Here is a 26,076-nt window from a genome sequence, read left to right as displayed (position 1 = left end):
GATACTTACTTTTAAAAAGGTACAAAGCTGTGTAAATGAATGTCACCTCACTTAAATAAGAAGATATTTATCCAACCTGAGGAAATCTTTGATGTCAGACTGCAGGTGGTGAGTTGATGAATTAAGGCAGCGATTCTTAACTGGTGGGTAGGGACCCAAAAGTGGGTCGCGGACCTGTACTGGGTGGGTCACGGACAGCTGTTAAAAAATAAATAAATAAACAAATAATACTTAATTTCTCTCATGTTAGGAATTGTCTTTTATTTTGAAAGAAACTTTTCTTTTGACAGGCATGTTGCACAGGAATATAGATTTATATTTAAAAAAAGATTATATACATTATGTATGTTTTCAACAGCTATTTTTGAAAAACTAAATTTGGTTGAATTCTGAAAAAAAAAAAAAGTGGGTCACGATTTAATGACTGTGCCAAATGTGGGTCCCAGGGTGAGACCAGATGAGAACCCCTGACTAAAGGAGTTTACTTAATACTTGCATCCTGTGAAAGAACAGGATCACATGTCGAGATGCATTATAGGAGATTGAAATTCTTTAGAATTAAAAATAATCAAAAGTATTGACTTTTCTTCTTGCATGTAGAATACATTATAGAAATGCAGCTTCTTGAGTTCCTAGAATAATCAGAATTTAAAAAAGTACAAAAAAAAATTGGAATTGTCTCTGAAAAAGACGAGTAGACTTTCGTTACGCTATTGACAAAACGCTAGCTTCAAATTGATGACCAAACTGTGGTGGTAACACAATAGAGAAATTACGAAGCAATGTCTTTTCTTAGAGATGATTTTCCAAACTGTCTCATGCATTTTCAAGTGATTTTTCCTCCCACATCGACACTATAATCCCTGGCTGACAATTGTTTAACTGAATGTCACACAGAACACGCACTCACTGGCCTCCAGAAACCCTGGGATTTGACTCAGACCTGCTGTTTAAGTCTCTGTCAACCTGACAGAAACCAGGACCTCAGCCCCATCTTCACACCTCTGGTGACACTTTATAAAAGCAGGCAAACACGTGGAACAGCAGCTACTGTATATCCTCTCAGTGACCACCAATCATATTCCTCCTTAGAACCACATCCAAACTCACACCTTGGCTTTTTCTTACAAGCCCATAAAAGCATACTGTAACCCCTACATGACTCTGCACCATTATTAGCTACATTTACTCTGCAGAGCATCAGAATTGTGATGAATACTATTAAAGGTGACAATAACAAACTAAAGACAGTACAGAGGATATATACATTTAACGTTCTACAATGGTTACGGTTTAATGGAGCAACAAACTAGATCAGCAGACCTCATCGGCTTTTAAAAGAACTAAAATCAAAGGAAAATGTTCACATTTTTAAATGAATTGGTTGCAGTAATGACTATAAACTCGAGATAAACCAAGATTAGCTGCCTTTTAATTCAAAGCCAAATTGTGCATCTTTGACATGTAAAATACAAGTCATACACAGAATGCATTATAATTTAAATACAGATTTTTGCGTTAAAATTGCTAAACAGGTGAAAATAAACACAAAAATGACAAATTGCAAGAGACCGCCTCATCAATTAAAAAAAGTGCTATGGATTGTGCTATCTGTTAGTAATCTCGGAAAAACAAAAATACTATTTACCCACCCCACACACACAATTTAATTTACTCATTTAATTGTTATTTTAGCAAGAAAATATTTCACAAATAAATTATGTTTAAACAATCCCATGTAAAATGTTCCATCTTCAAAAAACTACTACTACTACTAATATTTTTTAAAAAATGCAGAGATTTCACGATAGTAATTTTACTCAATAAAAATGAAATTATCCAAAAATATTGAATCTGAGAAAAATAATACTATAATATTTGGGCACTTCTAAAATTACTTTTGTAGATATAAAGAAGCTCTATCTTCATTTAATTCCATTACGATTTCCCAGCCAACCCTGAGTTAAAAGGATAAAATGATGCTGGCAGGAAATACACAGGGACTCTAATCAACAAACATCAGAGCTCAGTTTATTGGCACTTAAAAAAAATAAAAAAAAGTCACAAAATGGCAGGCTTCTGTTACGGTCATAAAGACATAAAATAAATCATTTTTTATTATATACAATCCTGCCAGCATACATTCATCACTTCACCTCAAAGGTGTCCACTTTGGCTCAAAACATCCTATAGTGAATCATAAATCCCCATTATAGCCTATATAAACACGAGATCTTTAAAGTCCGCTGCAGTAATTACATCTCATAAGCACATCATGAGATAAACAACTACAGTCGGGTTAAAAAAAAAAAAACACATTCCACAGGCTACACATTCAGATAAAATCGCACTAAAACAGCCATCACATGTTCTAAAAGGCAGTGGAATACAGCTAACCTGAGACAAATTCTGCTTTACACACTTCACCCTAACATACAGCACTGGTGTACGATTGAAAGTTGGCTGTATCTGTATTTCCAGATGTGGAATTTAAACACAATGTATCATTTAACCTTCATTCCTAAAAACAAAGTAAAGTTGTACAGCATTAGTTGGTCTCTTGTCCGTAGTTCAACACGTAGTAGTCGTGGACGTACATGAGGACAGCGATCGGCTGACCAATGATCAGGGAGAGCCACACCGCAGCGTTGCCGTAGTTACCACGCAAAAAGCGTCCAACAAACCAAGCCAAGGGAAGCTGATCAAAAAAAGAAAAAAAAACCTTGGTTAAACAAATGCAGCATTTTAAATTACGTATTGTACGTATCGTATTTCCCTTTTTCATTTCATGACTAAGCATAATCAATATAAAACAGCCATTTATGATGCCTATTTAGTCACTTATTGCAAAAACAAAATTTATGATTTTTGGAATCAAAAATTAGGTATTTAAAGAAAAAAAACTTGAAATAAATTGAGATAAAATTGAGCATGTCTTCACAGCACATCAATTATATAAAGACAAAAATCTAAAAAACACTTGGGGGTGGATTCACTAAAGGTTTAGTGGTATTAAAACATGTGGGAACGTCACTCCACGTGCTAATAAGCTGTACAGGGAATCAGGAGTGCGCGGATGCTGCACGTCGCAATGCGCCCTCAACCCATTTAGCGCATTTCCCTCTCATGAATATGTATAGTAAATAAATTAATCCAGTGGGCCCAATGCAATTCATTAAACCAGGAAGTGTTTGCGGTGATTGTTTTAGCACAGGAAAATAGTATGACTGACAAGTGCAAACACACACGCAGAGATCCGCTGGAGTAAATGTAACACAAAACACAACGGTGATGGAAAAAAATGCTCCAGTTAACCTTTCTAGTTTAAGAAAACAAATCAAATAAAACAATAGTCAATATTAGCAGCCACTGAATAAGAAAATGCAGAGTAAAGTAAAACTCTCGTGTTGTGTTGATGGCAGAAGCGTCAGGCCAAAATCAGCTGAGCAGCAGGCGTAATTTACACAGCGATAGCTGGATTTTTCTTCTTTGATTGTTATTTTCTTTGGTAACTTGTAAGGATTATTTATCAAGTATATTGACATCATTTCTTTATTTAAGTAATTTAGTTGTGTAAATGACTTAATGTAAATTTCATAGTTTAATTCCTTTGTTTTGTAGTTAAAGGAAGTGTGGGTTTGTCCCTTGAGTTGAAGTGATCCACCAACAGGTGCAGCTACTCATCAAATGAGGCATGCTTTAAAAGCCAGGAGAGTTTGGATGAAGGGGGAAGGAGGGGAGGCCATGCTGCTACAAACATGTGCCTGCCAAGGAAAGATGATTGTGCTTTGACATGTCATTTTGGAGAACATGTGTTGCTTTTAAAGAAACACTGTAAATAAAAGCACTAAAAAGGCAAAAGGACTTCTGATGTTGTTTCCCTATCACCGTCCTTGACACTTTGGCCGGACTATTCTACAGGCGGTCTGCACGCGCACCAATCACCAAAGGATTTAAGGACGTACCTGGTTTACCACCCTTTATTTCAGGTCTTAGTGTGCCCTAAGTGTGTTATGTAAAGCAAAATATTTACTTAACTACAATTCCTTGTTTACAATTTATTGGTCTTTGATACTCCCATACAGGTATATGACCACTTTTAAGACCATTGTAAATGATATCGTTTTATTGCAAAAAAAAAAAAAGCTGTACGATTGATAAACAAAGCAGGATGTTATGACCACACACATCTATTATTTGTTAGATCAAAACTAGTGAAACTTAAAGATATTGTTCATTATAAAATAACACAGATATTGTTCAAAGCAAAAATAAATGCGCTTACAGAAGGCATTCAAAAATACTTGTCACTACAGACCAGCAAATACAGCCTAAGAGATCAATTTATGTTCATTTTAAGTAAAACAAAGGGGTTAATTTGTGGAATAATGTTGATAAAGAAATGAGTTTTATATTATTTATTTTCAAAAAGAAAATGTCATCATACAGCGAGTTACAGTATGTGAAGCAGTAGAAATATATATATTTATTTTTTTGCATCATTTAAAAAAGGTAATTCAAATGTACTTGAATTATTGAAAAAGGTAACTTAAATGTTGTGATTAATGTTGGGCATTTAAGCATTTTTGCTTCTGCCTGTTTCAGTCTTGTTATATATTTTAAAATTGTGATTTATGTTTGAATATTACTTTGTTAGACTGAAACAAACAAATACATTGAAAAAACAAAAACTGAAATTTACTCATGGCACACATGATCAAGACTCGACAAATGAAAACAAAGGTGATATGTATTTATACATATCACACATCAGCAGAATGTATCATAAGTGGTGTTGTGTGACGGGCCTCACCTGTGCCATCATGCCCATAAAAGCCCAAAGCCTGAACATCCTGAGAGGGACGCTCACCAAGTACTGACAGAGAGAAAAAGAACAAGAGCAGGATGCATCAGTGACATCTCCTGTTTGGATCTTAGCAGCCTGTGCAGCAGGTCGTACACTGACTGAGAGCAGAAAGCAGTGGGTTGCTGTTGGGGTAATTGTACCTCATGGAAGAAAGCTGACAGGAAAAACACAGCTGATTGGCTGACCATTTTACTGAATCCTTTCCTCAGCAGCGGTTTGTAAAAGTGGCTGCATGACAGAAAGGAAAGTAAAACCATGTTCAGTTGGATGGCAGTATATAGCATTTGTTAAACAATACATGGTTGGGGTCGGTAATAAGCCTTTTCACACTCTCGAAAATCTCGCTCTTTTTCAGTTTTCGCTCATGAGGTCAAAGGTCAAGAGGGATATACTAGCCTTCGCAAGCAGCAGGTCTGACAGAGATTAAGATTATTTTTCCCGTTGGAGCGTTGATTCCTTCAAAGATTTTTTTGCTTCAATGTAGTATCGTTCTCCAAGGCAGAAATGCCGAGTTGGCTGCTAAAGCTAATGCTACACACAAGCTAAAAATTCAGGTTTTTCCTCGCTTTTCAAACTGTTTCAAATTATCAACCTGTCCATCTTGTGCACTTATTTTCATATTTGTATATTGAATTAAAATAATATCTTATTAAAAAAATAATAATGGACCTGGTTGGTGAATGGTGTACCTCGTAAATGTACCTTTTTACAGTGAGAACTAATACTAATTATATGCACAGTTCTACACACGTAGTTAATTATTAAAATATGTTTCATATCAAGCTTTCTCACATTTTATCATTTAAAAAAATTATTTAATCTTGGGATATAGTGACACAAAAAAAGGCTCAGATGTCCACACCAAAAATATTAAAACCTATATTTTCATTATTTAGGAAGCCTAACAAGGTAACTAATGAATAGGAAAAAAATCTGAATTTAGATATTTGTTTACAGTGTATTCTATAGCAGATTTATGTACCGTTATAACAGATGCTAACAGAAAGCTAATACAAGAGGAAAGTTGAGTTTTATGGGCTTATTTATTTCAGGCTCAGTAATTGTGATAAATTGTAATGAAACTTTAGTAATTGAGAATGGAATTGTAATTTCTTTCAGGGGAAAAAAAACAATGGCAATTTTAATTGTAATTGGAAAATATGCTGGTCACTGTAATCATAATTTAGTTGTAATTCAACATGGATAATCAAAAACGTAATTGTAATTGAAAAATGTAATTGACCCCAGCCCTGAAGCAATATGATTCAAAGGTATTTATGAAAAAAAATATCTGACATACATGTCACTCACTCTAAAAGCAATGTTTTAAATGCAACATAAAAAAAGCCTTATATTTACCCTGTATATACAGTATGTTATAAATTCAGTCTCCTTTTCCCTGTAGAACGTACAGCAGATGCTACATATACTTCTACTTATGTAGTAAATAGCAAAACAAACCCAAAGATATCAGTGGACCTCGCTGACTGCCTGCATTTAAGTCCATGAGTGTCCCCATTGTACACTGTACAGGCTTATACATTGCTTTATGAATTAATTAGTGTGTGAGTTATTCACCGTATACACCACTTGTGCACTGGGATGTTCCAGTTCTGCCAGAAATATGTCACAGTCTCAGAATTCCTATAAAGAAATAAAAAAAAAAACAATCAGTAAATATAGTTTTGATCCGTGCGGTCACCAATGAGAAAAAAAGGCTTAAATGTTCTAAAAAATAAGATTACGTAAGTCAATGTGTAATGTATCTTTCTCGAAAAACAAATAGTGCAAAAATAAATCCAAAATCGTTCAGAACACAGTTTAAAACAAACTGTCCTGTATTTCGCTCTCTGCCAATTCCAAAATGGCTACATTAACTTTCATGAATTGGGTCCCAAACACAAATGGAAGTCACAGCTCAGTCCATGCAGAGGAGAATAAACAAATAAATAAACAAAAAAAGATGCTGATACACACCACCAGTCCTTGTAAAACTGTCTGTCCCCAAAGCGCAGCAGCTCAGCTGTGAAGTTCAAAGATGAATGAAAAAACCAATAGAAAAACAACAGCCAGAGCAAGTGATTGGGAACCTGAAGAGACAGAAAGAAAACACAATAAATTAGAATAAAACTTGCATAAATACACACAAAAACTGGATTTGTATCCACCCATCCCCCTTTCTCATCACTTTGCTCACTGTGAGACCACCATCAACCACAGCCCAAAAACACAAATTACTTTATTTCGAGAACCCATAGGAGTTCCTGTATATTACAGGTGATACACTGAATTCACAATACAATACATCTATTTATTAATTAATTAATTTTATCAATTTATTATTATTATCATAAGTGGAAAAAACTGCCAGCAGAGCTGAAGTCAATATCCCTATGATCATATTATATTTCAATGTTCTTATTGATTATTAAACTGTTAAATATTTTCTGTTGCACTTTTTTTAAATCATGTAAAACACATTGATTTGCCTTGTGTATGAAATGTGGTAAACAAAAAAAATCCCTTAGCCTTGACTATTTATTAAATTAAATATTATTTCACTTTGAACTCTATATGAACTTTTCAAGCTTCAAACTTAACATGAAAAAAAAAAACCAAAAAACAATGAAACAAATAAGACTTTTCCCTTTTTAAAGTGTAAATACTTGAAAGTGGCAGTGCCAGCCTGACAATTCATGCCAGTCTGAAACTAGAACTATACGGCTAATATATGGTTATAGTCATCATCATCATCCTTTAAAAAAAAAATCCACACAGTCTCTACACCATAGACTGTTTATGATCCACACATATTTAATTTGCTGACCTGTGGGGGTAGGAACATGCCTCTACTTTACCTAGACTACTAGAAGAAGAACAACGACAGAGGGTAGGAAAAGACACCATGATTTTGTTTGAAATGGCACAATCCGTACTATGCACTACAAACTCATTAAGTATATACTGTCTATTATATACTATAAGTATGATTAGGATGATGACCGTTCCCACTGAAGTGTACTTTAAAGTTTCACAAGATGTATTTCAAACCTACAATGACAAAAAACTGAAGCACATAAAATAATTATTATAAATAATTATAATTAAATTGTTAAGAATTAAGACATTCTTTCACTCCACACTTAGTGGTGGCAAGCTACTACTGTAGCCACAGCTGCCCTGGGGCAGACTAATGGAGCAGAGGCTGCCATAGTGCGCCATCGGCCCCTTCGACCATCACCAACACTCACTCACACACTGCATTCATACTAGGCAATGTGGGTGAAGTGTCGCGTCCAAGGACACAATGACAGATACCACTGGGGTGACTGCCATCCCACTGTGGCACCTGGAATTCTCCGTGGTCTCCCATTCAACTACTAACCAGGCCCAGACCTGTTTAGCTTCCGAGATTTAACGAGATCGGGCAATGACAGGTTGGTATGGCCACAATAATATGAATGTCTCTGTTGATTCTCCACCTTTAAAAGTTCTGAAACATTTTACGCGAGAAAGTGACCATAAAGAATATCAACGTGTGGTTATTTGATCCATGAAACTCACGTATACATATTTCATTGCGACATTTCAGATATTTTCAGAGATTATGTTAATGACAAAACTTCCGGTGAACTTCAAAACAAGAGCCCAATTTACAAACGCGTTTAAAAACGAATGGAAAACAAAAATGATTTTGTTTTGAAAAAGGGGATGTTTGTTTTTTCACAGGACAATTTTATATTCCACTCGCAATGCATCATGGGGCGGTTGAGTATGACTAGTGTGCCCACCGAGCATGCTTAAAAAATGTCCCTGTATAGTATACATCTGGGGATTTTTCGCATACTCAATCTTTTCATACCATTTAATCAAACACGGTCATCATGTCAGTATCTGAAGGGAAATACAACAAACTATATATGCACTTATGGTCTCTGAATGAGTTTTTATTGGAAACAAAAAGTGCTCCAGCTTAAATCCTTTACCATTGAGAAGATGAAATATCACTGACAGTCATGTCTTCACAGTGGGTAGTTTAAATACACCTTAGTGACGTGTGTGGGTTCATGCATAAATTAAACAGCTGCTAATACCAGCTATTAGCTATTCAATTTTCACTCACAGCTAATCGTAGGAGTCTCTCTGTCATCCTGGATAGATCCATGTCCTGAAAAAAAAGAGTGAATAGACCAGCATCAAAATGATTTATCAGCCATCTTTCACATTTATACAATGAGCATTCATGTCAGATTTGTTTTTCTTACTTCGAGTGGCTTCATGGAGCTTTGGATGACAGGAATCATCCACTTATTGAGGAAAAAAAAGAACATCACAGCTGTTTTAAATACGCTTTTGTAAGATGACAAAAAACAAAAGGTCAAAACACAATGGCTTATTAGTGTGTACCTGTTGAGTGAGGCCAACTAACAGCTGAGTGAAGAACAGCTGAGAACAAAAACACACAATCTTACATAATTTGAATCTTAAGAAAACTCAAAAGAAGCTCAAATGTGCCTGAAATACAATAATGCACTTGTTAAAAATCAGTGTAGCATGCTGCCTTTATATGTTTGTTACAAAAATGATCATTGCATTAGTCAGTACGCAGCATTTTTTATTAATAAAAATACTAGATGATATACAGAAATAATACACTTAACTGTTTTGACCTGACAACACTTATATCTCTAATTAAAATTGCTGCTTAATTTCAGGTTTTTTTTGTCAGTGCTAGCTAGTACATTAATGATGCTGACATCGGGCATTTCCTCACCATTTCAAACAGTCTCCTAAACATGAAGCTCATGCGAATGTTAGGAGAGCGAGGGAAGTTGAGCTCGTAGCACAGAGTGGGAGCAAAGGTGAAGTAGTATATATCTAGGAAACGGAAGAGATGTCAGTGTGGCAGTTAGTAAGAATACGAAAGTACAATGTAATAAAGCGGCTAAGCAGAGGCAGGTTCCTATTGAAATACCTTTGAGGGTGAGGTTACCAGGGTAACAAACTTGTTGTTCGCCTCCATTTAGATGCTGTACTGCTGGACCTGAAGAAGATATTGAGATTGTTTGAACACAAAACAGCATAACTTCCAACAAATAAACCTAACTAAGATAATACTCTGGTTTGCTGTTTGCTTGTTCTCTAATAGCAGTTTTAAGTCTCTATCAATAGGTGTCTCTGTAGCTGCATGAACAAGGTTTTAAATTATTTTTCTTGTGAAGAAAAGTCTACCGCAGTTCTTTGGTATGACTTAGAAACAAGGACATGCATAAAAAAACACATAAAAATCTTTATATATTTAACTCTGCTAATAATAAGGAGCATTATTTACAATGCAAGAGCGTTTGTGACTTACACGACAGCGACCGAGCCAGTTTTTTAGCCTTCTGGGTGCTCATTTCCCTGCACCATAAGTTGACGTCCTTATAGGAATAAAGCTTAAGTAAGAGGATGGTGTAAGTACCTAAAACAACTGCACCACCAACTGAAAGAGGAAACAAACAAAGTGATTAATGTTGCCGTGTTAATCATTTTGCAGAGCCAGAAGTAAGAAATCAACATATGGGCCGGATGGAGGTGAACACAGTAGCCAGTTTGGAGAAGAGGAGAAGAGGGAGATAAACAAGAAAGAAGAGTTAAAGGCTGAAGACAATTCATAAATATCAAACATACATAGAGTCCTTTCCCCTTACTCACGGCGCAGCAAAAAAGCCTTCCGTTCCGCTTAATGAGATCATTCATTAAGTTAATACACACTCACCAACGACTTTCCAAATGCCCCGCCGAAGAAAAAAGGCATGTCATCTCAAAAAGGATGTGTTTTCCCACAACTTTTCCCCAACTGAAATGAGATCATTCAACAGCGGAGACCTTTCCGCATTGATTCACCAACTGTGAAGACTGTTGATGGTTGTTAACTGTAATAGCTGAAAGTGCAGCTTCTCCTTTGTTATTGTTTTACCAATTAGGAAAAAGTCTGTTGAACATATTTCTAATGATCTAGACATGTTGTCTTTTTAAAAAGTTACCAAGTCAGTATTCATGTGAGCATATGCTTCATTGGAAACCGCAGGACTGAAAAGAGCCAAATTATTGTCACGTCTCTTGGTGTGCAGAGAAACAAATTAAAAAGATTGTCTTGTGCCAACAGGGTGAAAATGAAGTCAATACACTTAGTATTAAACTACAGTAGATCTCTTCTATTAAGCATCTGTCTAATTGGCTTATTGTAGCTTTAGATTTGATCCGAGACAGCCATGCACTGATAGTAACCATGGTAACTCGCACATCAAATATTTCTAAATACCTCAATAATAACCTTAGACTTTATTTTGTTGTTATTTCTTTTCAAATGAACCTCCGTATAACAGAAAGTTGTAAATCAGTTTATATCAAAGTAAATATAAACAAAGGATCAATATGTTGTCTGACATGGGTTTACAATTACTCACTTGGGAGTTTCCATGCTTTAGAAAGTTTTTAAAAACTGCACTGCAGCAACTGTGGTGGAAAAGATGAAATGATCAGTGATAGTGGCAACTAATCAAAGCACCTTGTTTTAAATGTGTGTATACAGATTCAGTGGCAGGTATTGACTTGGGAAATTAGATTATTCAGTTACAATCCATCAGAGCGACACCACTACAGACCTTTCAGTAGTCATCAAAGCCGTTCAATAACTTTAGAAGACGAACTCCAGAAAAGGTCTCCAAGAGTGATCTGCCTAAGAGGTCAGTGTTACACATTAGTGCTGCGTTCACACCGGATGCGTCACAAAATGTGCATACGTTCAGATTACATACAAAGTCAATGGATAGACGCAGCCCTGAGGCAAAATCTTTCCTGTGCGGCGGTGCGGTCCGATCTGCGCGTCAAGAGCGTTGGCCGTGCGAGCGCGCTCCCGATTTTATTCAAACATTCGCAAGTTTAAAATAATGTACTCCTGCGACTGTTTCGCATGACGAAAGCCAATCAGAGGGGTTAACACGAACACCGGTCTGTTCACCCATTCAACCATGGAGTAGAAGCTGTGTGTGACCACCTGGGGCTGTATGACACGGCCTTTATAACCAGGAGCGAACTAGGAAGGATTTTCCGTGGGGCAGAATCAGCGAGGAGGTGGCAGTAGCAGGTAAAAGTTCTCTCTGTAGTTTTCATCTATGAAAGTCGGCACTGAGCGAGGATAGCATTAGCCGCTAATCCCACCGGCTTTTTTCACTGGTGGTTTATGTTTATGAGAGGAGAAAAAGGAGCGCAGCTCCTCGCTTCAGCAGGCAGTGAAACTCACCGAGTTGGATGTGTCACTGGTGGGTGGGGCTTCGCTTCAAACATGCATATGAAGCAAATGGGGAAATTTTTTGATCCTGCGAAACCGTCCAGTGTCGCAGAAGACGCATTTGGTGTGAATGCAGCATAAAGTACAGTATATAATTTTTTTTTTTGGCAAAATTTGGTCTAAAATCCATAAAAAACTTTTAGCATTTTGTAAATCAAAGTGTTCTGAAAAGACACTGGACCTCTGCACCTTCTCTTTGCTCTGTATTCAAGCTTTAGAAATCATGGAGCATAACTATTTTTCAGCCAATCAGAGATCTTTTTAGAAATATAATAATCTGTGAGCTGTTTCGGGCATTACTATTGGCGACTTGACAAAAGTCAATGTGCGTTTATGTCCTATCAGTAGTGAAAGAGAAAGTGCCGGAAAAAGTCCCTATCGCGCATTAGGCAAAACGGCTTACATGGCAAAGCAAGTAAAAAAAATGGAAGACTAATGTAGAGGAGTGAAAGTCAAAGAAGGAACGTGATAACAGACGAAATAAAAGACCTGCAGGTTCACAAGAAAGACAGGGAGACAGGAAGTAAGTCATGTTCGGGGAGGGTGGAGCGGAGTTGTTTTCATACCAGTCTCACAGATTCTACATACTTCAGCTTTAAATATGCCATTACAGCCAGGGTTGAGGTCAATTATAATACACATACATAGTTAACAATTATTAAAATATGCTTCATATCAACTTCACATCTCTGTTCTCTTGAGGATCATTTTAACATTTAAAAAAAATTTAATCGAGGCGTATACTGACAAAAAATGGCGCAGACACTCACACCAAAAATATTAATACCAATATTTTCATTGATTAGGAAGCCAAACAAGGTAACCAAGAGATGAAAAAGAAATGAGTGTATTTTACAGCTGATTTAAGACATGGGTCAAAACTGAACCGTTATCACTAGGGATGCTAACAGAAAGCTAACAAAAAGGAAGGGTATGTTTTAGGGGCTTATTTATTAATGCCTCAGTAATTGTGATTCATTGAATTTGAACTTTAATAATTGAGAAGGTAGTTGTAATTGATTTCAGGGGTAAAATAATTTCAATTGTAGTTGGAAAAAAGGCAGGTCAACGTAATCGGAATTGAGATGTAATTGAACATGGATAATTGAAGATGTAATTGACCCCAACCCTGATTACAGCAATAAAAGACAGATGACTAAACATGAAATTAAAAATGTATACAAGGAGTTGGGCAATAGTTATTAAGTGTAGTCGGATCAATTCAGAAACTTTTCAAAAGTTTAAAATGGAAAAAAAATGTAATTAAAAAAGTAAGGCTTAGAAGTATAAACTAAAAAGTATTTTTTCCCCTTATTTTATCCTTTATTTGTGAAATCATCAAACATGGCAATCTTCGTCTTCACTATTTCGCTCACTTTTTCCTAGTTCTCAAAGACAAACTCAAATCATAGCAGTCAACAGTCCAAGCTCCTCCCACTTACAATAACATGTTACTTGTATCTATTGTGCATTTGTGTATAGCCACATGCAGTTTCTTTTTGGTCGCCTGTTGAGAGCAGAATAGTGACCCTAAAATGACCTTTTATACAAACTACACCCACTTCAGCCCCTCTCATCTGCCCTTCTCCTTTCTCCTGCTTCATCCCTACTGTTCTTCTCTTTTCCCCCTGTCCTCTCTCCTCCTCTTATCTTTTTTCAGAGCCAGCTGGAAACAATCCAGTCATGACCAACTGGTCCATTACCACTAACCGACTCCAATTACGGCTCTGTATAGGAGAGGTATTTTACTGCACCATCAGACTTGGCTGGCTGTTTTTCTGAAGGGCAAGAGTATAAATGTTCTCTTAATCTTTATTATATTCACATTATTTTTCATTCCGTACACACGGGCTATGCTGTTAACCACTAACTAACGAACACATTAAAGATACCACCGTCAAACGCAACTATTTGTCTTGGTTATCCAAGGCATCAGAGAAGACTGTTTAATACAAGCTGGGAGCCTTTTACCTGGGGTCACGGAGGGAACCAGAAGGACCACTGCGGCAGGAAATGTCAGCATGACTGCCATGTTAATGCAATGAAGCAGGAATCCCACAAGTTCACTGAATGAACCCTGAACAATGGAAAAATATGAAAAAAAATTTAACTGAATTTTATTATCATTAAGTGATCACATTATTCACCCCATTAAGAAAACATGGGTTTGGCTGCAGTGTTGGAGCCTTGGCCGTCTTTCATTGGTTTTATTCGATAAATCATGACATCAACAGCGTAGATGTACTTACTATTTCAAACATTTCTTATAGAGTCTACTTTTGAAACAATTGCAGATCACACTTTAATTTAAGGTGGCCTAGTTAGGGATAAAAAAGCTTGTGTTTCATATTTACACCAAAGAGGCAGGGCGCAGCTGAACATGCCCTAAATGCAGATGGTGAAACTAATTCTTATTTCCCCCTTGAATATTTGCAGATGCAGCTGGGGAAGTCAGCAAGTCAGTCAGTTTTAGAAAAAAAAACATAATCCCTCCCGAGAATTGCCAAATGCTATAAACTCAACAGTCGAGGAAAAATCTGCAGCTCTCGCGTGTAAGTGCACGTGGGATTTTTTTTCTTTTTGACTCACCTTTGACAGCTGTCTCTCTGTGTAGAGCGCCACCAGAATAAACACATTAGACACTGTCAAACACAATGACAAACTGATGTCACTCTTTTGAAAGGTTCACAACTTACAAATAATATTCAGCATGTAGCACAAACACACAGGATGTGTAGAACAACTGAATAAATCACATCTTAATTTCATATTAAGTCTAACTACGCATTGAATTGGAGCAGATCTCCTACGCCAGTGATTCTCAACTGGTGGGTCGCGACCCAAAAGAGGGTCAGATACTGTACATGTTTCTAGTGGGTCGCAGGCATTTGACTGGAGATAAAAGAGTAAACAAAGTGCTGTGATGACCAAGTATAAATCCTTTGAGCACTACGAATTTATGTGAGTGTGGCTTCTCAGCTCTGGTTCAGCTGAATACCAAAAACAGAAACCAGAGGTGACAAGTAACTAAGTACAAATACTTCCTTACTGTACTTAAATAGTTTTTTCTGGTATCTGCACTTTACTGCAGTATTTTTTTTTTTGGCAACTTTTCAATTTTACTCCTTACATTTTTAAACAAATATCTGTACTTTCTACTCCTTACATTTTAAAAATGAGCTTCTTACTTTTTTAAAACCTTCGAAGATTACGTCACAACGTAAAGAGACACACAATTTTGGTAATTTGAGCTTTTATCTGTTAGGCAGGTCCCTTAGTTAACATGTTCAAGTTTTTAAAAATGTTAAACTCAAAGCTGCTCTCGGTTTAAATGAGCATTTTTTTTTTCTTAAAATATTTCATTTACAAATTTGATTTATTCTCCAGGTGTTCAAAGGTAACAGATTTAACTTATTTCCATGTACCAGTTTTCTACGAGTTCTTTAAATATATATATGTATATATACATGGAATTTGCTGTTTTAAAAACCCTCTCATATTATTGAAGGGACATTTTTTTTTACTTAAGTAAGGGAGCAACTTCAGTACTTTCATTTTTACCAGAGTCATTTTCTATTCAAGTATCTATACTTTTACTTGAGTAGTAAAGACTAGTACTTTTGCCACCTCTGACAGAAACAGACTGAACATTGAGCGCAACCTTAGAGTTGCTTTGTCAACTATTACACCAGATTTTGAGATTCTTATTAAGAGTGAAAAACATTCCCAGTTCTCCCATTAATTCATCCAAACTCAGGTCGGGTTTCAAATGTTTTTCTGTATTTACCTACTGATAGAGCAGTTAGCAGTTAAAATGAACAAAGTTCATTCTGTAAACTGATTTTGTTCCTTGATTCATATATTTGGAGTTTGTGGATAAAAATGGTTACAGTGGAAGCACTAAGTTTTAAAAAAATGCTACTAAAGTTACATTGGTTAAGGTTCAATGTTGTGTGTACGTTGTGTCCCCAAGATGTTTGGTTTTCATTTAAAATAGTTGAGTGTTAAAAGGAACATGTTCCTCACTAGCATTACAAACATTTTGTTCACCATGAAACTTATATTGTGTATTGGTACGCTGTGATATATTACACTATATGTCAAGTTCAAAGTGCAACGCGTTTTTATTAACTCATTCACTGCCAGCCATTCTCAGAGCAGCCAACTCCATATTGCCAGGCCTTTTACAGGTAGATGATTTTCACTGAGACCCACAGAATATTTTGTACTATGACAATCTGAAAACAGATTCTAAAAGATTAGAGTCTCTACTTTCATCAGAATTTTGTTTTTAGCTCGCTTCATTCTTCCATCAGCAGTTGAATAGAGGCAAGTTTCACACAAATTGCCAGTTTGTGACAAAAAGCTGAGAAAAAGACCTTTTTCTGAAAAAACCTGTTAGTGACTTTGAAGCTTTTTTTTGCATTTAGGACACCTCAACATTTCCCACTATAAAACTACAAAAACAACACTGAAATGGCAAAATTATTATTTTTGTTATCTAGGTCAGAATTGAATAGTTTGCTTACTGTATTTTGGCCGTATTTGGCCAAGTCTCTCCCCCCGTCATTCTCCACACACGCAACTTCCTCCTTCTCCCGGACATGCCGAGTGTCACTGCTTGCCCCATTTTTTTTTTTTTTATCATTTTCTCTCACCATCGCTACACTCAATAGTCCACTTAGTTCTACACATGCTCTGGTTGAATGTGCACTGCTGTACGCCAGATTTGCATGGGAAGGCCCACATTTCAGGACCGCTACACCTAGAGTGCGTAACTGGGATGAAGACATGCAGTGACTGGCTTAAGTACTGGGGAAGAACAGCGTGCAGCCAAAAACAGCGTCGCTGCGTGGCTTTTTTGACTTACGCGCATGGGAGAATAGAGCCCAAAGAGAGCTACGCAAGATCCGCGGCTGTCAATCATCGTCATATATGACGTAAAATCCCATTTTTCAACCTCAAATAACTTATTTAAAATAAACTTCACGGAAAAATGAGCACTTGAACACAATGTAGGGTGATAATAACTAATGATCACAGCAGAGTTTAGGTTTGGAAAAAAATTATGGGATGAGTATTTTAATTTTACAGTTTGACCCACCTCCCATCTTTTATCATTGACGAGGCGGGGTTTATGACTTATCCTGCAGCCAGTCAGCAGGGGGAGCTCTAAAAATAAAAGCTTCACTCCACCGGGGTGCTTGTCCTGGCCATTCTTTTTACGGTCTATGGTCAGCTCATAACAACTGTTTAACAATCTGAGTAGCTGTGCCAATACATTCTCACAAGCGCATTCACACAATCGGAACAGATTTTATTGTATTATGAAGTAAAAAATATAGTGCCAGAATAAAAAACCAATGACTACGGTACATTTTCCTTCAAAAGTCTCAGGAGCAACTGGCATATAAAAGAAAGTATTAGTTGTCTGAAAAACTAATGAAGTATGTTTATTATTTTCTGTTTCTGATCATTTCAGAAGATTAAATTTGCAGTTTCTTTATAAAACTTTATACCATCAGGTTGGTATTAAAGTCACTCCTACAACATGTTGGGAAAATTGCACGTTAGCTGTTGGCGGTTTGGAATGCACAACACCTTCCTCTGAAGTGACAAGATTAAAATCCCCGTCGGGAGAGAGTTCTTTACTCTGACTAGATAAAGCTGAGTCATACTGATGACATGTAATTGCAGCTATTATTCCATTTTAAGACCTGAGTCATTAAGCTTTCAATCCACTTGAATTAGAAAGAGCAGGTGTATAAACAGACATTTCTATTATGAAGGTTCAGCATCAATACTGACAATATCTTTGAGCTTTACCACTGCAGTATATTAGTCATTGGGATTTATTTTTATTTTTTGGTACATGTGCCAGTTCGGTATTGTGTCAAAAACCTTTTTAAACAAAATCTAAATAAAAGACGAAAGACTCATGGTATTCATGGATTTTGGTCTTAATGTAAAGCGTTTTATTTAAACTTCTGACCCATTCTGTCAAAATTAATTTGTTAAAACCCAAGCTGTAAATAAAGATCCACTACATAAAAGGAGTCCAGGACTAAACAGGTGGTGCATGTGCACTTTAATGTCACCTCTGACATTACATCATGCAAGCCATAAAACAGAAATCCTGATCAAACTATTTGATACATTCAGAGCATAACTTTAAAATGTTTCACTAAAATATAACAGTTTACCTACCAATGAGAAGACACATTGCTGGCCAGCTGTAGGGGTCCTTTAGAAACAAGGGGATCACCTGAGTAGGATCTGCTAAAACACCGTACCTGGCAAGAGACAAGGACTTACATATACAGGCTCATGACACAGAGTGAAATATTTCAAGCCTTTATTTCTTGAAATGTTGATGATTATGGCTTACAGATAATGAAAACCCAAAATTCAGTGTCTCGGAAAATTAGAATATTACATAAGATCAATTAAAAAAAGGATATTTTAAACAAAAATGTAAGGCTTCTGAAAAGTCTGTTCATTTCTATGCACTCAATACTTACTCGGGGCTCATTATGCATGAATGACTGCATCAATGCTGCGTGGCATGGAGGCGATCAACCTGTGGCACTGCTCAGGCGTAATGGAAGCCTGCATTCTATTACATTACTGCATTGTTGGGTCTGGTATCTCTCTCCTTCCTCTTGACAATCTCTATGGGGCTCAGGTCAGGCCAATCAAGCACAGCAACACCATGGTCATTGAACCAGCTTTTGGTACTTTTGACAGTGTGCGGGAAAATGAAATCAGCCTCTCCATAAAGCTTGTCAATAGAAAGAAGTTTGAAGTGCTCTAAATGTCCTGGTAGCTGCGTTGACTGTGGACTTCAGAAAACACAGTGGACCAACACCAGCTGATGACATGGCAGCCCAAATCATTACTGACTGCGGAAACTTCACACTGGACTTCAAGTAACGTGGATCCTGAGCCTCACCACTCTTCCTCTAGACTATGTGACCTTGATTTCCAAATGATGTGCAAAATGTACTTTTATCTGAAAAAAGGACTTGGACCACTGAACAACAGTCCAGTTGTTTTTCTCCACAGTCCAGGTTAGACGCTTCTGACGTTGTCCCTCATTCAGGAGTGGCTTGACACAAGGAATGCAACATTTGTATCCCATGTCTAGGATTTGTCTGTGCGTAATGGCTCTCAATGCGCTGACTCCAACCTCAGTCCACCCCTTGTGAAGCTCCCCCAAATTCTTGAATGCATTTGGCTCAACAATCCTCTCAAGGCTGCAGCCATCCCTTTTGCTGGTGCACCTCTTCCTACCACACTTTTTCCTTCCACTCAACTTTCTAACAACCAGGTTCTTTAGCAATGACCTTATGTGGCTTACCCTCCTTATGGAGGGTGTCAATGATTGTCTTCTGAATATTTGTCAAGTCAGCTGTCTTCCCCATGATTGTGTAGCCTACTGACCCAGACTGAGAGACCATTTAAAGGCTCAGGAAACCTTTGCAGGTGTTTTGAGTTAATTAGCTGATTAGGGTGTGACACCATGACTTTCCAAAACTGAACTTTTTCACAATATTCTAATTTTCTGAGACACTGAATTTTAGGTTTCCCTGATCTGTAAGCCATCATCATCAAAGTTTCCAGAAATAAAGGCTTGAAATATTTCGCTCTATGTGTCATGAGCCTATATCGTATATGGGTTTGACTTTCTGAAATGAGTGACCAAACATATTAAACTTTTTCATATTCTAATTTTTGGAGCTGTACCTGTATGTAAGTGAGGCACAGAGCCAAACATTATCAACAGGAACATCATGAATATTTAGTAGTGAATAAATTATTGATGCACTGAAATAAAAATTCTTGGCCAAAATAAGAAAAAAATGAAAATGAGAAAACAAAGGCTGAAAACTAAAATAAACGATTATGCCAATTGTTGCATTTATGATTCTGGCTATGTGTTAACCTCACTAAAATCAAAGCATTGCAATTGCATGAATTAAAATCAATCCTTCAAAGAATAAAACAATTAAAAAAATAATAAATTATTTATTTAGCACTGACATTCTAACAATACAATAAAATACAAAATCAAATTATTCATTTAATTTTTTTCTTCCCTCTGTCGCTAAATGCTTGTTCATGTGGATCTTGTTGGGTTCTTTCTTTCTTTCTTACTATGGACTTTATATTTTGTTAAGCTCTCTGAAATGACTTTGTTGTAATTTGCGCAATATAAATAAAGTTGAGTTGAGTAGTAGCAGGTAGAGCACAAGTAATTTGGTAAATGCGGCATTTCTGTTTGTTAAAATCACTTCAAATCTCTCCTGAATAAAAGTTTACACAAAAGGCAAATTGCTAGGAGCCCTAACCATATACCAGTACTCACCTTAAAAGGTTCTCGAGGAAAAGGCGGGCATTACTCAGCACCTACGAAAAAATAGTAGGTGTCAGGGTAAGCTGTTTGTTTTTGCAATACAGGAACTTCCTGGAATTACCTGGCCTTTTTCTATCACAATCTCACTTTGAAACCCCATTCTTCCCACTGCTCTACCTCCTCACTCTTACTGCAAAAAATTGGGTTTTGTTTGCCAAACAAAAACCTGATGGAAAAGAGACTAAGGCCCTGTCAGAATGAGGCAAACACTGCTGTGATGAAAACAGTGATATGATGTCAGAGTGGATTATGCAACTTCTTTTCAGGCTTCATTCACTCTGCCTTCATCTCATTTCCTGTCTGTTGATGGGACCGTGGATTAAGGAAAAAAACGCATGGAGGTTAGCATAAGAATAGCAATGACACTGACTTATTATACGAAACTGAAGATTTTGAAACAAACAGCACAAACTTATTCAATTATGTTACAGTTAAAGTACTACAGTATGCATTAGTAGTTTAGTGTGTGTCTTACCAGCATTACCACACACCAGTTGATTACTCCTCTATAGTTTTTGTACCCGCTGCCAGAACTCAGTAGAGACTCCTGTGTCCGGTGACAGCTACAAGACAAAGAATTATTTGTAATCAGTCAAACTAAGAATAGTTTGATCAGGAGTAATTGACAAAAACATTTCCCTTCAACCTTTTACAAGGTGGGTGGCTCAAAATGGTAAGAATGAGGCATCATAAGAATATATATATACAGTATAGATGTATACAAGGACAAGGGATGAAAATAATAGAAACAGACATAGACTCAAGGCCGTCAATCAGAAAAGCCAGCTCTACAAGTAGTTGTCATAAAGTATCTTTATCAACTTGACAACTAAATATTTATGTCAATGACGTGACACCTAAATATTCTGTTCAACTGCATTTCTTTTAGATACAAAAGGGTTAATAAATGCATAAAAATATACCAAATATGTAGTAACTTAGTATATATACGCTCACTTTGTTTTTTATTAATACTTAGTACATTTTTTCTGTAATTTATTCTGTTATTCAGTGTCAAAATATCATGTTGTGCGACTGTCTAGTCATGATCCGTTTTGAAAAAATCTTTAAAATTACTGCCCCATTCTGCTCCAATTTAGTTATATTATAGTCCTGGATAAGTTTTCAAAGTATTTCTATATTTATTCCCATCATAATATTCATATATTCATGCAAACCTTGCCTGATGATTCCCATTTTATGAAATATCATGCTGTGAAAATCCAAACATCATTGACCCTTATCATTGGATAAATTATTTATTTTCTTTTTCACTTGTCATAGGATATCACTTCAAGAGTGTAAATGGGTTGGTATAATGTTAGGTTTTACTGGTTAGGTAATACTTTGCATTGCATTTTTTTTTTTTTTTTGTATGTTTGTTATTTTTAAGTAGAAGTTATTGGGTCGTTTGTAAGTGATTGTACAAGTTGTAGAGTTTTTTTAAATACATTTTTTAGTAGATAAGATTATGGCTATATACAGTGTCACTCAACCTAGGGATGAATGTGAGGCTTGTTTTGTGGTTACACTGTTACAGTAGTAAAGAGCGCCTCTTTGAGAAAGTTTCCCAGGAAGATTTTGAAGTAAACAGACTAAAGAGGCTTATCTGACCTTCATCAGCCCTTGTATGAACTCACAAACACTGCACAGTGAAGCCAGTGTCTAAAGCAGGGGTCACCAACCTTTCTGGAACTGTGAGCTCCTTCATAGGTACTGAATAGTCCGAAGGGCTACCAGTTAGAAAAATAACTTCTTAAATACTAAATAGGGATGAACCAATACAACTTTTTCATTTCCGATATGATACCAATATTGAGGCCTTGCGTATCGGTCGATACCGATATTGATCCGATATCAGCATGAATCATACATGCTTTTTTTTTTCTCTCTCTCTCACTCTCTGTCTTTTCTTTAATAAAAAATAATAATTACTTATTTCGTAGTGTGGAATGTTAGAAAAGGCTTGATCAAGTGATGTTACTCAGAGAACAATAGTCAACAACAGTAGGTATGAGGAAAAACTGACCCATTTATGATTAATTAATGTATTATTAACAAATTAAACATAATATCTACAGTATTCTACAATAGAATAAAATAAACAATAATAGGAATTGAAAAAATAAACAAGCAAATAAATAAATAAAAATCGGAAAATCCGTAAATTTGAATTCGATATTCGTTTTTCGGGCTAATATCGGACTGATATCCGATATCAATATCGGATCGGGACACCCCAAATACTAAATGTTCACGATTTGATCATAAGGAGGGCTACCAGTAAGTTACTGGTATATAATAATAATAATGATAAATATAAAAGATAAGGGATAAATAAAAGATAAATATATACATATATACAAGAGCTGCAGGTAATGCATCTGTTCTCTTTGTGAGTTTAAATCCTGAAAAGTAAACCAGATTTTAGATGGAGCTCATTGGTGAGCCCCTGACGGCCCCCTCACAATGTCCATGTGGGCTTCCTGTTGCCCTCGGGCACCATGTTGGTGACCCCTGGTGTGTGTATGAAGTTTGCCAAAGAATGAATGAATCACTGCAACAACAAACCCCTAGTATAATCAATTTCATTGCCCTGCCAATGAACCCGTTCACCAAGCTTAATGTTATCTCTAATGTTTTGAGTCAGTGGTAAATAATAACGTTAGCTGTTAGCTTTAAACAAAACTACCTCTGATATTAATTGAAGTGCGTTCAAACATTGTAAAACTCACCTCAGTTGTTCAGTAAAGTCATTCCTCCGTTTCTTCTTCTCAATCTTTGCTGTTCGCCGGATTATCTCCAATGAATGTTCACGTTTTCCCCGTCCTTGTGAGGCTCCATATTCAGCGGCCACTGGAATGTGAGCAGCCGCTGCAGAGCTCCCGTTCAGCGGCAGCAGACGCGCACCTTTCCCCGCTGCGAACGTGGCCCTCCTCCGGCGTGTTATTTGCGCCCCGGCTGTGTTCCAGTCCCCCATGTTGACTTGAAAAACCTTCCGCCCAGTCAAAGTTTCCCCTCTTAACTACTTTTACTGCTTTTTAACATGTTTACGAGTGCCTCAGTGACTCAGAGAAAAACGGGAAGTTGTAACGCAATCCACAGCTCAGATTTCAGAGCTGACAAAGGGTGGAGGAATCACAGTGACACCTCACTGACTGAAGGAGAACAAGGAGAAGCAGGACCGGGCCAACAGGTAAGAACCAAGGCCTGTGTATGATCTACAGCAGTGGTTCCCAACCTCTCCCGTCTTGTGAACCCCTTGAACCTTTTTGTCATACCATGAGTACCCCCTCACTCACACGTGTTCATGAATCTCCAAAAGTAGAACATAACACAACTGAATAATCAATACAAGTTATTTTATTTCATCTTCTTAAATTGAACAATTAATATTCAGGTATTATCTTAACTCAAATTAAACATAAAATTAAACATAAACTTCCAGGCAATAAAAATGATAAATATAAGAAATATTATAGTGAACGTTTGTATTATTAATACTGTATTATTAATACTAATACATTATGATTATATTGTTATTAAAGAAAAATAATAAAGTAGAAATTAGAAAAAATAAGAATAAATAAAAAATAATAATTCATATAAATAACTAAATATGAAACAAATAATTAACCTGCCTGTGTTATATTTACGTTGTATGACATTTACCACAAAAGGAGCTTCTTTGAATACGTCCCCTTTAAACAGGCATTTAAACTTTAAAAACAAGTCATTGCGCACACGTACCATATTATTGATGGACTTATGAAATGACTGAGAATATTTTTTATTGTCTTGATAATATATTCTTAATTTTTCCATGTACCCCCTGCAATGTGCTCGCGTACCCCTGGTTGGGAAACACTGATCTACAGTATGAGCACATGGTGCCAAAAAAGGGTCTTAAATCCCTATCACATAACAAAGAATGCATGTGAATGCAGGCTGCACATTATAATCAAAGTATTGCTGACAGTAGGCATCAATTAACTCAGAATCAGAATTCCTTTGTTAATTCCAGGGGAACATTGCTTTTGTTACAGCCACTTATATCACAAATAAAAGAATAAACGTTAAACAAAGACAAAAGAAAGAATAAATGTTAAATAAGTGTATAATTAAGTAAAAGACTGTTAAAAATAAGGATCAGATACACACATTACAGTAGTAAGAAATAAAGTAAAGTAAGATAGATAATACTAATAATATTAATCATACAACTATACAAATTTGTCTACAAATATGATACAAATAATTGCAACAATAATTATACAAATATGATACAGATATTTACAACAATCAAGCTGTGAGGTTACAGTGATGCATTATACAGTTTGATCGCCACAGGCAGGAATGATTTTCTGTGACGTTCTGTGGAGCACCGTGGTTAAGGCTCTAAAGGTGCTGATGGTGCTTCTGTGACTGACCAACACATCATGGAGTGGGTGGGACTCATTGACCAAGGTGACCTTCACCTTGGACAGGCTCCTCCTCTCTGTCACCACTGTCAGAGAGTCCAGTTTAATCCCCACAATGTCAGTGGCCTTGTGGAAGAGTCTGTTGGCGTCTGCAAGGTCATTTCTCAATAACTCTAATTGCTTAGTGCCATGCTATCTTTGTAACAACTCAATAAGACTCAGAAAACACTGTTCTTTTTTAAAATAATTGTTTAATTCATTATTTTTGCAGACCATATAGCTTATCCCAATTTTTTGCAGCAAAGCAGGTTAACTGTTGTCAGGTAACCAGTCCTTAAGGTTAAAATTCCATCAATCTTTATATGAAACCAGGTCTAACCCCTCTCTGTGTTATTAGTTAGGATATCTGTGGTGGTGTTAGGGTTGTTTAGTATTTCAGAATGGAGGATAGACCCATAATTTACTAATCCACACTGTCAATTTTTTTATTCCATTGAAAATGAGCTCCATGCATTGAAGTTTAGAGTTGATTGTGTGTGAGGTTGACAATACAACAAATGTAATGAAATGGAAGTGAGAAACTGTTAGTTACAGCCTATATATAATGAATAGCATTTGTCTTTAAAATGTCATACATCTTAGAGTTGCACAGCAATGCTCACACATTTTTTTTTTTCCTTTTGCTCCTGGACCAGAGAGGTATAGCAGAATACATGTATCTGATCTCCTGATTTGAGACTGCACGACGGGTAGGACTGTGTTGACATGGAAGTGAGCGCTGGTAATGTGTTGCATGCTCAGACAGGTAAAGATGTCAGTTACATTTCAAATAGGCTTAAAGTGTCAATTTAAATATCTTGATCGCTCATATTTTACGGCACAGGTTTCGGAATTGTGGACAGCAAACAGTGTATGAAAACTGCTGTGATCACATGATGGTTTAGCAAAACCCAAACAGAAATGTCCCAATAGGTTTGTCAGCTCTACATCAGTGCACTTCATCTGACGCTCTCCAGGCCACATCTGGCCCACTAGA

The 26,076-nt window shown here is 36.5% G+C and overlaps 1 protein-coding gene and 1 pseudogene across 2 annotated transcripts; both read right to left on the bottom strand.

Moving 5' to 3' along the window:
• Positions 1-1,415: 1,415 nt before the first annotated feature.
• dgat1b (diacylglycerol O-acyltransferase 1b) lies at positions 1,416-23,896 on the bottom strand. Of its 2 annotated transcripts, XM_028471056.1 has the most exons (17): positions 23,355-23,894; positions 21,095-21,182; positions 20,572-20,612; positions 18,411-18,496; positions 14,793-14,845; positions 14,175-14,280; positions 10,224-10,352; positions 9,843-9,911; positions 9,642-9,745; positions 9,275-9,313; positions 9,133-9,174; positions 8,991-9,035; positions 6,845-6,957; positions 6,446-6,511; positions 5,008-5,095; positions 4,814-4,876; positions 1,416-2,698 (listed from the first exon to the last, which is right to left on the bottom strand). In XM_028471056.1, the coding sequence occupies exons 1-17, from the start codon at positions 23,597-23,599 to the stop codon at positions 2,549-2,551; spliced, it is 1,527 nt and encodes a 508-aa protein (XP_028326857.1). In that variant the 5' UTR covers positions 23,600-23,894; the 3' UTR covers positions 1,416-2,548. The 2 variants fall into 2 exon arrangements, with proteins under 2 accessions (XP_028326857.1, XP_028326858.1); XM_028471057.1 differs by lacking the exons at positions 14,175-14,280; positions 14,793-14,845 and having other exon boundaries at positions 23,355-23,896.
• LOC114478676 (uncharacterized) lies at positions 8,205-8,322 on the bottom strand (annotated as a pseudogene).
• Positions 23,897-26,076: the final 2,180 nt, after the last annotated feature.

Source organism: Gouania willdenowi, chromosome 16 (assembly GCF_900634775.1).
Source record: "Gouania willdenowi chromosome 16, fGouWil2.1, whole genome shotgun sequence".
Classification (NCBI taxonomy): domain Eukaryota; kingdom Metazoa; phylum Chordata; class Actinopteri; order Blenniiformes; family Gobiesocidae; genus Gouania; species Gouania willdenowi.
This window is presented reverse-complemented; position numbering and strand designations above follow the sequence as displayed.

Bases quoted from the DNA above. Each gene is read 5' to 3' on its own strand.
- dgat1b (XM_028471056.1), bottom strand. From the start codon at position 23,599: ATGGGGGACTGGAACACAGCCGGGGCGCAAATAACACGCCGGAGGAGG. The intron at 21,183-23,354 runs GTGAGTTTTACA...TTTGTCTTGTAG, and splicing joins GACTTTACTGAACAACTGAG to CTGTCACCGGACACAGGAGT. The intron at 14,846-18,410 runs GTAGGTAAACTG...TGTGTTTGACAG, and splicing joins AGCAATGTGTCTTCTCATTG to TGTCTAATGTGTTTATTCTG.